The sequence below is a fragment of the Diabrotica undecimpunctata genome, chromosome 3 (genome assembly GCF_040954645.1).
Source record: "Diabrotica undecimpunctata isolate CICGRU chromosome 3, icDiaUnde3, whole genome shotgun sequence".
NCBI classification, from domain to species: Eukaryota; Metazoa; Arthropoda; class Insecta; order Coleoptera; family Chrysomelidae; genus Diabrotica; species Diabrotica undecimpunctata.
The window spans coordinates 34,895,006-34,910,561 of NC_092805.1; the positions used below are offsets into that span (position 1 = coordinate 34,895,006).

The 15,556-nt window shown below is 33.3% G+C and overlaps 1 protein-coding gene across 2 annotated transcripts in view; it reads right to left on the minus strand.

The window, feature by feature from the left end:
- Asator (tau-tubulin kinase asator) overlaps nucleotides 1-13,634 on the minus strand; it is a 163,409-nt gene extending 149,775 nt beyond the window's left edge. For both annotated transcript variants that reach the window (XM_072525681.1, XM_072525680.1), the window contains exon 1: nucleotides 13,490-13,634. In XM_072525681.1, the coding sequence (XP_072381782.1) occupies nucleotides 13,490-13,497 (8 nt within the window). In that variant the 5' untranslated portion in view covers nucleotides 13,498-13,634. The remainder of the gene's footprint in view (nucleotides 1-13,489) is intronic.
- Nucleotides 13,635-15,556: the final 1,922 nt, after the last annotated feature.

The window sequence follows — 15,556 nt, forward strand, 5'->3', positions numbered from 1 at the left end:
AATATTTCTACAATGTAAGGGGCTTAAGGTCACTCTGACCCCTATTAATGTAAAAAGATGTTTTTGGAAAAAAAATTGCAACTTTTGCGGTGTATATACTAGTATATATGTATGCCTATAAAAGTTGAGTGTAGAGTACGAATGCAGGGGGAACTGTGTGAAACTTCTAAAACAAATAACGGGCTGCGTCAGGGAGACCCTCTCTCCTGTATACTGTATTGTGTACAAATGACCACTTGTTATGGAAAACGACGTCATCGAAGCAGTGAACGAATTTTTATACCTGGGAGCTATATCAGAGTGGAGCCTTTTAGATTGCTGGCCGGACGATGCCGGCTGAGTGGCTACGTTCATTACGCAACCAAACCCCCGCCATCCGAAAACCGGCCTTCTCCTGCTGATCTGTTCCTCTCCGTTTTGATCCGGAAAGTAACAAACCAGCAGCGTATGGCCCTTTATGGCCCTATGGTTGGTCAGCTAATATCGAGCGAGAATCCACCACCCACCCCTCCCCAGCATTTACTAATTTCATCAAGCCAAAGTCGACGGCAATAATATATATAAAAAAGTTTAAAAATAGTTAAAATATAGAAAAATGGACATTCACAAACATAGACAGACAAAACAAACATCTACGCAGGTCGATAGATAAAAATCTAACTAGACAAGCGTAGACCCCTCGATAGGAAAAAGCCGGTACTTACACTAAAGTAAAATTGCCATAAGTCACTTATACTAAAACCTCATTAAATGACTATGAATATGGATACTACCCTGAATGGCCTTTGTAATAAAATTGCGGACGTCGAACCTTGATAAAAATTCCCAGGACACGAGAATTCGACTGACACCATGTTCCGCGACCTCCAACGATTAGAGGCGCCATGCAAAGAGTTTTCCCATGATATCGAGTTTGCATGGTCTGCAGGAATCGAGGTTCTGTGTATAGCGCCGTTTTATTGGCGGCGGCTGTACTTTGGGATTTAGGACCCTCCCACGACAATTACCCGCTCATCCTGTTGCGCAACAAGGTCAGGTATCTTAAGAGTCCCGTCGGCGCATCTTATTCTTGGCTCTGTCTCGCAAATCCACCCTTTCTTTTCAACTGCTTTGCGAAGATACGTAACAAGCTGATCATGTCTCTTCAAATCTAGAAAATTAATAGATTGATTCTATTCTATTTCTGTTGTAAATTCAACATGACTATGGAGTGAATTAATGTAAGATAAGAATTGGTCAAGTAGCCTGAGTTCCTATAAAGTATACCAGTATATCATCCACATATCTCCACTAATATAAAAACTGTTTGGATATGGGATGTTTAGAAATATTGGTTTCTAGATAATCTAGATGTCCAAAATTTCAGATATGATTAGGGTTTTAATATTATGGTCTTTAAGGTTTGTTTACTAGAACAAAAGTTTCTGTAGGAAAAATACTAGAAAAAAGATTTTTTACATTAAATTTAACTCTATTTAGAAACATTACTTAAAGTATCAAAATTTAGTGAGTAAATGGCGGCATATCAGAGTATCTAACAAGAGGGTGTAAATGGTAGAGAAAGGTAGTAACAGAAATATTATTTGGTTCTGCTTTAACCAATACTTGGATAATATATAATATAGTTTAAAAAAAAATATCAATACTATGTATATTGTCGTGTGAGCATTTGTAAAGACTTTGTACAAGGGGATTTAGAAATTTCTAGACCACGCACTCCTCAACAAGTACTTATCTTAACTGAGCCTGGACCATATTAAAAAAGAAGAAAATATGCAGGTTGTTACAAAAATTTAAAAAAGACTATGAACAGTCGCGAAGAAACATGAACAGACTCAAACGGGTAAACATATCTTATACATAATGTGAAGGTAACTTGGCATTATGTCTTGTACGTTTTAACGGCATAAATATTCATTATTGGTATTATAAACTGTCTATGTTAATTTTATATTTTATTGCACAATTCATATATTTGAGTTAGTTAATAAAACCCTATTTTTGCTTTCAAGTTTAATTTATTCTTAATAAAAATACATTTTTCCTGCTTGTACATATAATAATAAAATCAGTAATGAACACAACCTATATATAATTATGAAAAAAACATTTTTGAACAAGAAATAATCGTTAAAAATGTATAAGTGGCTCGAAACGCACAATAACCCAGTAAGATACGGGCCCTATATGGTTCATATGGTGGTATATGAACAGAATATTAAAAATTTGTTACCGCAGCCAACATGTTAAACAATAAACGATTGACGGCTGATCTAGTTGTCTGTTTGTAGGTATGTTTATATATCGTATCCTATTGGATTTTTTATAAATAATAGGGATAAAGGTAATAAAAATATTTATGAAAATCCTGGTAAATATATATGTCCTCGAATATCTTTATATTGGATATTCATATATCTTTATCCAAGACAGTTTATAATGGCAATTATTATTTTAAAACACAGGCAACTTTATTACAATTATCAAGATGTTTTCCATACATCTGTATCTAAATCAAGTGAAAACAAAACAAACAAACACTTGAAAATTTACTTTGAATTTTCATAGAAAATAACAAGAAAAACAAGCTGTGCATATTACGTGTACCTAAGTTCTAGTAAACAGATTCGTAAGCTCACCTTGAAGGGGTCCGTATAATAAATATTTTGGCAAGTGTGTTTTCCAATTACTAAAAATCGAATTTAATGGAATTTTTAAATATTTTGAGGGACGCAGATCTTTGAGAAAATATTTTGGAGGTTTGGCATAAGAGCAATAATTGATCTGACACATATTAGAATTAATTATTACCTCCTGAGAAGGCACACGAACTACATGGTAGGCGCTTCATGGTGTAGGGCTATATTTTTCAAAAAAAGTGCACATTTACTCGGCACATTTTTATTTTCTTTACTTATTGGTCAAAATGGTCCAAAGACTGGTTATTAAAAATAAATATAAATTAAAGAATGGTAAGGGGAAAAGAATATAAACAAACAAGAGATAGGTAATAAAAATATAAAGAAAAAACCTAAAACAGAGCCAACTATTGTCTTACCTTACCTTACCTTACCTTAAATTAAAAGCCAGAGAACATTTTATATGTATCCTGAATGTGCATGCGCTAATTAAATATACCAATCAAATAGACCATGTGCTTATTCAAACGCTTTTTTTTTCGATTTCAAACAAGCTTATGATTCAGTAAATCAACAAAAATTACTGAATTAATTAAAAGATTTAAAAACACTAAGCAAAGTCGTCAGACAGTTTCGAAGCTAAACAAGGTTTAAAGTAAGGAGACCCTCTGTCTACAACCCTCTTCTGTGTTCAGAAAGTAATTTAAACAAGAACAGCTTATGCGGATGATATTGCGATTCTGGCTAGATCTGCAGATGTATTGAGGGACGTATGCAGTGTATTGCAAACCTCAGCAGAAAAACTCAACCGTATCATTAATAAAACAAAAACAAAGAAACTGAAATTTACAGTACCTCAAACAAGATTAAGAGAAAAAGTAATCTTCAAGATCAACGAGAATGCAAACAACGCCCTAGAATTAGAACAACTTGAGAATTTCACTTACCTGGGAACTAACACACATGAGAGTGAAATAGAGATGATGACTGTAAACTGGACGCAAGAATACAAAAAGGAAATTTTAAGGCATGAGTTTTACACAAAATCCTTAAATCTAAAAATGTGTCGAGATGAGCCAAAATACATATATACAAAACAGTTTTGACTAGTTCTCTATGCAAACGACAGTCCTCTATGCAAGCGAAACATGGGTGCTAAACCAAACACAAGAAGAAAAAATAAATATATGAAGAAGGAAAATATTGAGAAGAATTTTTACAGGTATTAAAGAGGGGGAGGTATAGAGAAGAAGAACCAATGCAGAGATTATGAGTCTTTTTAAATCGCCTGCGATATCAGAAGTAATAATAGCATCAAGATTGATATGATTAAGTTAGGAGATGGAAAGAATAGACAAAAAATATTAATAAATACAGAGATGGGTGACAAAAGAAGAGTAGGTCGACTAAGCAAGAGATGGTTAGACGAAGCAGAAAAGGACCTTAGAGAGAAAATTGTTAGAAATGGGAGAGAAAAAAGTTAGGACCGTGAAGAAAACCTTCTTCTTATGGTGGCTATCCGTTACGGATGTTGGACACTAACATGGCTATTCTGACTTTGTTGACTGCTGCCCTGAAAAGTCCGGTAGTGGTTAAGTTAAACAATTTTCGCATGATGTGCATCCATCAGACTGGAGCATATCATTGGTAGGATACTTGCGGAGCCTCTCTCTATGCCTTCTACCAATTTTCTTAATTTTATTTGGTGTAGATTCGACTTGAATGTCTCTATGTAAATCGTTATTCCAAACATATCAAGAAGCCCCTACAATATTTCTTAGTATTCGGTCCTGGAGTGTTTATAGGTGTATATAATTAATTTTTTGGTACAGCTCTACAATTGTAGGCTCATAAGTCCACTTTGCTTTTAAAATCTGTTTGTAAATGAGTACTTTCTTTCACTCTTCAAATCCTTGTTAAATCTTCTTCTAAAGTTATTTATCTTATTATGATGTTGACAACCACATTGACCCAACTTATTTATTCACTGCAGCTCGAAATAGATCAGTTGACGTTAGACCAGTCCATTTCTTGTCTTGTATACTTTCATTTTGCTTTCCGTGGTCAGATATTTGTTTCTCCATATGGTTTCTCGGAGGCAACCACTTAATCTTGCCGCTTTTGATGCTTGCCTTGTGGTTCTTATATCCCTGTCACTAGTGATCTCTACTCCTAGGTAATTGAATTTCGTTACTTGTTCTACAATTTTGCCGTCTATTTCTAGTTTGCATCTACGCGGCTCTTTACTGATCACTATACATTTAGTTTTTTCTACTGATATTCTCATATTAAGTTTGTTTGCTGTGATATTGAAGGTGTGGAACTGCCTTTGTAGGTCATCTTCGTTATCAGCAATTAGTACTGCATCATCGGCATAGCATAGTATCGTGATTTTATGCTCTCACGTGTGGTATCCGTGTCGTTTTCTTACTTCGTGAATTATTTGATTCATCACCATATTGAATAACAATGGGCTGAGCGAGTCTCCTTGGCGGATTCCTCCTTTTAGTTTTATGCATTCTGTTTCCCCTTTTGGCATTATAACTCTGGTCTTGTTGTTCTTGTTAATTTCATTAATTGTCCTTATTATCTGATGGTCTATTTGTTCAGCTTGTAATAAATTTAAGATTTCATTTCGCTTCACCCTGTCAAAAGCACTTTTTAAATCTACAAAGCACATGTATGCTGGTTTTCCATATTCAATAGACTTCTCTATTATTTTTCTGATAATAAAAATTGCGTCTATTGTGCTGCGGTTCTTCCAGAAGCCTTGTTGTTCATCTACCATGTTCGCTTTTTCCTCGATTTTATCTGTAATGCTCATAAAGCTATTTAACACCAACAGTACTCAACGACTAACAAAAATATTTAATGACATATATTTAAATGGATTAATACCAAGATCATGGCTGAAGTCAACATGTATTGCTGTACCAAAGAAAACAAAATTTTTATCCTGCAATGATTTATGGACCATCAGCGTAATGAGCCACGTTTTAAAGTTATTTCTAAAAATCATACATCAAGGGATATAAAGACTATATATGCTAAAGAGAGAGGCTCTCTTTAGTATACAAGTGCTGTTTCAACGATGTAGAGATGTGAATTGCGATATTTATGCATGCTTTATTAATATCCTATACCGACCACGTTACTAACCAGGACATTTTCAATATGCTCAGAAAAAGATTATAGTCAAAAATTTAAAAAAAAAATCGAAAATTAGCGATTAAAAAATATTTTGGACTAAAATTGTCATTTCGATAGGAAATTTAATTCTCTATAAAAAATGTTGCATAAAATCTTTACTAAAAATGCATGGTTTGTAAGTTACAGGAAAAAAAGTGGACACATTTATCCTGATAACAAAAACGCAAGGCTTTATTTGATTGCACACTCTTCAATTATTTTTAGAGGTTAATTAAGCAAACGAAACAATAAATATTCTTGATCGCCTTAGTTCCTTTTACCCATATTTTTTGACATAGTCAATAGCCTATTACCACATAAATTATTTTAATAAGTTTTCTAAACTAATTAATTTTCGATTTATTTTCCAATTCTGCGCATGAAAGATCTGTTCCAACAATTCACAGAACTAAAAGATCAATCATTTTTCGGCGTTCAGCACCGAACGTGAACATAGATTAATGTCTGACCTCAAGTCTAGCCAGAAACAATGAGTCATCGAGTATTTAGCGTATTAAAAGGTGTGAGTAAAAGTATAAATACCCAATTTATTAGCCGTATTTACGCTATATCGACAGCGACTTCAAAATAATCGTAAAGTAGTAAAATATAGTACAAACATATCGTATTTTAAGTTGAATAAACCATGCTTCTAGGATATTTAATATTTGTTTAAAAAATGGAAGTTTATACAATGTTTTGATGCTGTAATGAGGTAATCTAATACTCGTACCGATTAAATGTATATTTTACCTTTTTTTTTAGAAAATTCGTCCTCTAAATACGATGTAATTTCCAAAATAACCTCATTTGATCCAAATCTCTTTTACTGGATATTTCGATGTCTGCAAATAGCCATAAGTCACTGCTTTCTCTTTATTTGTGCTAATTTTTTCTTCAAATGCGCCAATAAGCTATATGATTTACTATTGGTGGTTCTTTGTTTCTTAAGGTAATCGATGAACAAGATACCTAGCGTATCCAAAAACATGGATCTTCCAGCATGTTTGTTTGCTTTGGACGTCTCTCTTATGCTGCTGCCCACTGAGCTGACCATAGATTAGACTCTCAAGTGAAATAGTGGATAAATTAATCGTTACATATCGAAGCATAAACTCCTTTTCATTGTGTCCAAAACGAGTTCAGGTGAGTTAAGGAGGTTTGGGGAAGTTTTTATTCTGCGTTGACTAAACATTGGTCCTTGCGTATCTCCAGGTCTAGATGAAGCGAATATAGTCAAATATAGTGTATAGCGAATATAGTCTAGACAAGAGTTTTGCTAAAGGTGAAATAAAATGTATTTGGCAGGACGAGAGTATAAAATCCATAAAATAGACAGATACTGAGGGAAACATATTATATTGCCTGCAACATCGTATCTGGGCAAGACACTTCGAAACAATAAATACTCTCTACTATACGTCATCATGCAAGGAAGAGTAGAGGAAAAAGGCTTATAAAGGAAGAAGAAATCTTGGCTGAGGAATATTAAAGATTGGACTAACCTCAGTGTTGGACAGATATTTCACGTTGCAAAAGATAGGGAAGCGGTTAAAGAAGTGATCGCCAACCTTCGTTAGAAGACGGCACAATAAAAAGATAATGCATGTGGGTGGAAAATATGGTTTTATTGATGGAGCGGATCTTGTGTTTTTGTCAAAATCAAAATGGGCTGATTATCACGATAACATGAATACGAAGATGTTTTTGAAATGGTTGAAAGAAAAACTGCTTCCAAGTTTACATGAACCATCTGATATAGTTTTGGATAGTGCCACATACCATTAGGAAATTTTCAATAAAAAACCACAAAATTCCTGTAGAATACATAAAATAAAAGAATGGTTAGCGAATTAAGTGAAGAAGAAGAAAAAAGACATAGAAGATCTATAGATTGATGACAATGTAACAATCAAAGGAAAGGATAAATTCAAATACTTGGGGTTTATAATGACGAAAAAGGCAACAACAGAGGAAGAAATTGAACAAAGATTAGGACAAACAAGAACAGCAATCCGACAACTTAACTCAGTATGGTGGGATAGACACCTAAATATGAAGATAAAAACACAGATTTATAAAACATTAGTGCGAAGTATGGGACTACATATGGGGCTGAAAATTGGATCATAAACAAGAAAAACAGCAGTAAGATATGTAGTAGCAACAGAGATGGAATGCCTGCGAAGATGCTGCAGAGTAACAAGAATGGATAGGAGAAGTAATGACGAAATAAAGCAAAGAACATCAATAGAAACAGACATACATAAGACTAAAGTGGTATGGACATGTAAGAAGAACTAGCGACAGCAGATGGATAAAGAGAATAACCGAATGGAGCCCCATAGGAAGGAGGAAAAGAGGACGACCCCGAAAATCCTGGAGGAACGAAGTAGACGACGCCATGAATAAGAGAGGCCTAAACGATGGAGAATAGGACAACAGAGAGAGATGGAAACGGTTGAGCGAGGGAAGGCAGTGAATACTGTAGAATCCCTTAATATATATAGCGAATTAAAATATTTTATTTCCTCGCAAGTATCGGCCGACCGCGCAAGAGTTGGAGTGATAATCTTCCAAACAGACAACAACCCTCCAATGGACCAGCAAAATTGATTATGTAAAGGAAGAAGAAGAAAAATAAAAAGGGTAAATAAATAGAAGGACTACAAAAGCGGAATAGACCCAATACACTGTACGACATAGGCGGCGAAATAATAGTAGATATAGAAGAAACAGAAAAGCACCAGCTCCGAACAAATTACCAGCCGAAATTCTTAAAATGATGAAGAACAGCAGATTCGTGTATTTGTAGATTTGTTCAACAGCATTTATAAATCAGAAATCATACCACGAGAATGACAAAGAAAAGAAATCCTAAACACTGTCCATATTAACGTAGTATAAACCTAGCAGACGTACGCTGAAAGTTCTACATGCATAAAGTGATATACAGAAAGTTAGAACGGGAAATCAAAGGAACTCAATTTGAATTTTGAAATTATCTAGACACCCATGAAGCATTATTGCACTTAATGTTATGTCCCAGACATGCATAAACATGAATCACGATATATATTTATGCCCGATATTATAATAAAGCTTTCTATAAACTTCACTACGGCCATCTGATAAAAGTCTTACAGGAAAATACCTCGACTCAAAAATTAATAACATTATTTCGAATATCTACTTTGGCTTCTTTTTTTGTTCCTATATTTAATGAAAGATAAAAAAGAATAATGTTCTCATCCTCTCATACCATGTTTTTTTGTTTAAATCGCTGGCCAGAACATAATGTAACTATTTATATCATGTATCTATTATACACATTATGTGGTGCTCAAAACGTGAATAACAACAGTTTAATTACCCTTATTGGTGTAATTTATTTATTACGCCAATTAAAACGTGCAGATAAATGGGCCAAATTAAGCCAAATAGTAGAATATAATATGGTGTAATTATTGATGTTTATGAAAATTAGTTCACATTCTTTTATTTTCATAGTTTAAAATACCAATGTCTTTTTAATTTTTACTATTTAATCTTCTAGAGGTTTATTTCCTATAATCATATTTTTATGTTGTTTACTAAATAATTGAAAAGTAAGAATAATTAATTAAATCCCTCTTAAATTATGTGAAAATATAGTCATCATGTAAATATTTAAATTAAAAAGAAATAATGATAAAAAATTCTTTTATCTTATTCTTTCTATGGCGCTTATCCGTTCCGGATGTTGCCGATCGTCATGGATATCTTTGCTTTGTTTGCCGCAGAGGGGAACAGCTCAGTTATGCACTGCTTTAGTCGTGTTTACCATTTCCGTAGATAATGCAGCCAGGAAATGCGCCTGCTTCATGATCCCTCTTTACATTTACTTTCATTTGGGAAACAATTTAAGAAGGTTGTAAGGTTTTCGACTTCCCATTAAGTGTACCAGATATCCTAACTTTAAAATTTTGATCGTCATCGGAATGGCAAATTCTTTTCCATTTTACACAGGACTTCCGCATTGGTAACTCGATCAACCCAGAATATACGTGGAATACGCGTGGAATACCACATCTCGAAATCCTGGAGCAGATGCATAATTCCCACAGTTAATGTCCATGCCTCCGTTATACAGAGCAGAACTGTAAATATGTAGCAGAACTGTTTTGTTTTTAATGTTGCCTCGGTTCCCATTTGCTATTTAGATTAGTAAGTCTTTGTTATGTTGAGATCTATTCCATATCTATTACTGACCTCAGTTATTCGATTCATTACTGTTTGTAAATCATCTGCAAAAACTATGGTGTCATATGCATATCTGATTTTATTCAGTCATTCACTGTTTAGTAATATTCCTTTTTATTTTGATTTTTACCTATTAATTTTAACAAATATTCTTTATTCTTTTCTTATTCTTGAATTTGCCTTTTTTCTGGATTCAATCTATTGATTAAGCCATTCTGGTGTTGGTAAACGCTTATATCTAAATTATACCAGCTTCTTTTCTTCCTATTTTGAAGAAATGTTAAAATGTTATTTACTTTCTGTGATATGTATTTCTGCTTTTTTTTTGGAATAGGTATCTTGTGGAGTTATCCTGTAAGCTTTCGACTTTTATCTTTGTGGTGTATTCTGGTGTTTTCTTATTACATATATGTGTTTTTATTCGGATTTTGCACAATACCAATTTATGATCACTTCTTATTTCTGCTGATGTTAGTGCTCTTACATCCAAGATTTGAGAGGGCTGTAACTAACTCTCTATTCGACAGAATATTGTTACGATAAATATGATTCACATTAAAAACCTGTAAACATTTTGTTATTTTTGTTCTAGCATTTTCTCCGACCCGCTAGAAACCAGTCTGGCGTTCCCTTTCATTCGAGACAATTCAAGGGTCAACATCCGCCTGGTTTGAAGGGATTCCAGAACTAACGGCTGTTTGATATAAATAGCGGAATTTTCATTATGTGAGGCAGTCTGAAAATATAATCGGGTCGAGTTTCGAATTGTAACGCGGAAATAAATATTGTAAATAAATAATATAAATTAAAGTAGTTGTGATAAGTTAAAGAATATTGTATATATAAATTAAATAAAGACTTTAATAAACTAAGTGTTAGAATATTTTTTATAATAAATAAAGTTAATAAATTAGACTAATAAACTTAGTTCAATATATTCTATCATAGATCTTCAATGCCCTCTACTGTTTTCAAAAGTGTATTTGTATTGTTCTTTGTGAGCGAAAAATGTATTATTAATACGTATTTCGTTTATGTTGCAGAGGTCCGTCCGAAGGTCTCCGTTTCCATTTCTGATATATTTTCGTTATATCGCTGTTTTATTCCTGGAACTATATCGCTGCCAATACGGGCGTTAAAATCACCCATAATAATTATATATTTATCATTAGGGATCTCGTTTATTACAGTCTGAAGGTGTTCGTAGAAGTTTTCCCTTGTGATGGCACCGCTAGTGTTCTCTGGTGCGTAGATTGCTATCACATTCAGAGGTTTGACATCCAGTTTAACTTTTACACTTACTATTCTTTCAGATATATATTTACATTCTTGTACTTGGTGTAAAAATTTTCTGTGTACTAACAGGGCAACTCCTTCTTTGGCTCTGGTTTCTTTCCCAACACCACTGTAAATCATCAGATAGTCATCTAGCATAATTTGACCCTTTTATTATTATATTTTTTTCTACAAACTCTTTTGTAATTTCCTGCTCTCTTGTGATTAGAGACTTTACGTTCCAATTACCGATGCTAAGTATATTTCTCGTTTTCAGTAGGGTGCTAACTTGGCTGTAGACCCCCTTCTCCTTTATCCGGGCTTGGGACCGGCAACAGTTCTTTCGAGCTACTCAATCCACCCAACAAAGCTGCAGGCAGAGTTGGGAGCAAGATATAAAAGATAAAAGTACAATAACTGAAAAAGTAATGGTTAATGTTCAAAGCAGATGATCCGTTCAAAATTTATTTGAAATAATCTAATAACGAGGATGTATTATGTTATTGTGTTAACGTCTCAAAAAAAAGAACAAGATTCTTTCAAATAACAGGAGAAGACATCTACATGGAGTTCCATCCTGCTAAAAGACCTATTGAAAAACTAACATATAAACACCTTCAGAGTCTTCTTCCAAACATTCCTCCGGTTTGTCATGAATACTACAAAAATCTGAGGGCAAATGAGCAGGCAGTAGATGATATTGGAATCGGAAACAGACGAGTAGTTAACCAAGTTTTGTGTTTTTTTGTAAAAGTTTAATATTTGGCAGAGTGACCTAACTAACTTTTTTTGAATAGATGTTTGTGTTAAGGTGGAAATTAGACTGTGTAGTGCAATAACGACTGGATAAAGGCAATAGCACATGCAGGAAAGAAAGCACATTTTACTGTAATAAAAATCCATTTACAATTTACTACAAATACAGCAGTAATGCATATATTCTCTTTTACTCACTAGATATCAAAAAGAGGACAACCAGGGAAATACTTCAGCTAGATTATCTTTATCCCGATGGACGTCCAATAACCGAAGCAAAAAAAAAAGATATTTTGGAATTACTTTCATTTATACCTCCAATACATTATGGATTTACACAAGCACCAGAACAATAAGATTCGCTTAATTAGCAAATTAATTATAATAAATAAATAATAAATTAATTCCTCATTAACGAGAAAGATTAAGTATTTTTGTTACTTTGTGTTTTATTAAAGCATATATTCAACATTGATATTGTTCAATGGTACTGTACTCTAGGTCTAATCCACATTCCTATCAAAATTTTTAAGAGCGCTCTGATGCAAAATGGGTTTAATCCACACAAAAAGGTAAACTCTTTATATTTTTGTTAAATATACTGCACGATCTTAGAGTTTTTTTTACTAGTTAATGATTTGTAAACAATGACTACCTTTTGGCATCATATTTTAATTTTATAAAATTTCAAAAAAACGCATATATTCTTGGTTCATGTAAATCCATTAATTAACATTTGGGGTTAGACTACTCTTGCTCTTATAGCCTCAATTATTACTTATTAGATTCTAAGGTTCACCATTGGGAATACCTAGGATATGAAAGCAGCAGATTATGTTAAATATCAAGTGCTGGTGAAGCATAGTATTAGATGCATTATTTCTTTAATAAGTAAAAAAAATAGCTCAATTCTTTATTTGCTTTTATCTTAAAACAGTTTACAATTAGACCTGTGCTTCGGAGGGACTCATATAATATAAAATATAAACTTAATTAGTTAAAAAAAAAAGAAAATGGGAAGAACAGAAAAAAAGCAGGAATACAATGTAGATATACTTAAGACTAGGAAATCCAAACACCTGTTGCATTTTGAACATTTTTCTTTGAGTATTTCTGTTGTATTGTATAATTTACATAATCCTTTAATATTATTTTACAACTTAACTTTCCGTCATTTAAATACAAAAATAATATAACAAAAACAATTTATTATAAATGTCTTAAACTTGTAAAATATTTATTTGATGAAAAACTTTTAAAATCTAAAAATGTATTAATTTCTTCATTTTAAAATTGATGTTTTTCAAAAATTTATATTTTGATTAAAAATATTTATAAGCGCTTAATCTTAAAAACAATTATTTTTTACAAACTTTAAATGAACTTACCACTTCATTTCGTAAAATGTCTTTAATTTATCCCTTTAATGGTTCAGTCTCATTCATAAACACAAAAAACTCACACAGATGAAGGTCTGACCCGGTATCACCAATCGAATAAAAGTACTTAAAAAAATTGAACCGGTGTCCGCGATTGAAGTTACATAGTATGAAAATGAAAATACGAGTCTCGATTCTTGATACCTCCTCTCCTCGTGTGTTTATTTTTAGAGCAGAAAAGCGAATTTCACTATTTCCACAGAAACCGGTCCATTTAGCTTAATTGTTTTGAGACAGGTGAAGCTTTTTTACGAGTTATTAGCAAGAGGTGATGGGTGAGGGAAAACCAGAAGTAGATGTCGGTTTTTTGAGGTGTGTTGTTTTGTTAAGTGATGGGTTATTATTTTTTGGTTAGTTTGCGGGAAATTTTAAATTATATCGAAAAAAACGTACAGAAAATGTGATCAGATATCAGTAACAAGAAATATAAATGTTAGGCATACCAAAGAAGCGCGTTTTTAGCACATTTAATTAGTTAATGGTCCTATAAGATTCGTATGCGTTTTCAATTTTGTTGAAAGTATTTGTTAAAAAGGAAGATATAGGACAGAAACACAGCTTTTTCGCATTTTTGATTTTTAATTCCAATTTTAATAGGTAAATTTTTAAAAAGTTTAGTAAACATCTCGGTCATTTGAGGAAAATACGGTAAGGAAGAATATCGAATAGGTACGAGAAATGAGCGGCTGAACAACATCGAGTTGAACAGAATACATCAACAAATGAGGTGATCATAATTACCTTTTGTTGACATCTTTTGTTCAACTTGATTCCGCTCAACCGTCCACTTTTCCTCTCCGATATTCTTTCTACTAAACTTTCTTTAATGTACCTGTCAATTTGGAATTGAGAATACAAAAACCTTTGGGAAAGTGGTTACAAAAACTGAAAATGTTTAAGAAGAAATTTTGCCCACTATTGGATTGTGATCCGATTTTGTGTCTGCACAGGGATACGTCCTTACTAAGATTATTGCATTTTAATTTTTTTTAATAATGATGATTACATCAGTCTGATGATTTCTGGCAATATTATTATTTATTTCCTGCAACCATGATGTTACGGATTTTGCTGTATACTATTCATAGACTGCGCCTTCTTGATGAAATATAAATTCTCCATCTGGCAGTTTAATTTCCTGGTGGGAAGGCAATAATTCTTCTTGTAAAATACTTTTGTACTTCGCAGCATTAATATTGTTATCAATGAAAAGGAGATGTCCAACTCCTTGAGAGGATATACAGCCTCAGACCATCACAGATTCTGGAAACCTAAGCTTTCTTCCCTTTGCATTCGATTACCTCTACTTCATGTATCGCCAACACATACCTCAAACTTCATCACTCCAAAAAGCTGAATCCTATTGACGTTGAACCAGTTTCAGTGCTCTTTTACCCATAAAAATCAGTTTCTTTTTTGTTTCTTTGTAAGTGTTGCTTGTAAAAACTATCTTATAGAATTCATATTTCATTTTTTCAATCTCTTCAAACAAGTGTCTTGGAATTGGTCTACTAACAGCATGAGCCAATTTTACAGCCTGGAGATCTTGTTTAATAAATATTCAAAGAGGTTAATAAATAATTTCAGTTAATGAGGACTGTATTACATAGCGCTGGTTCAAATAAATTAGGATATGTGGTAAAAGGTTATACAGATTATAGCAAATTAAGTTTATACAAAGTCTTACCAATTTTTCTGCTGCACACACTCGCGGTATTGACAGGCTTACACTCGCGGTTGTTTTTCATACGCGGAATCTGTCCGGGTACCGGTTTCTGAACACGTGTTTCGCGGTACTAACACTGATATCACGAGATAGAGCACATTTTGCGTCTGTACACGATTTAAAACAGTATTTGCGGTTTTTTCGCGTAACTGAAAGTAGGAGAAAGATAATTAGTTAGCGGCAGTCAACAGTAGAGAGAACACCCCTGTCACTAAACGACAGTCAACAGGGGTGAGAGAACGTCCGTTCTCATCAATAGACAACAGGCAAGAGAGGTACGTCTGTACCAA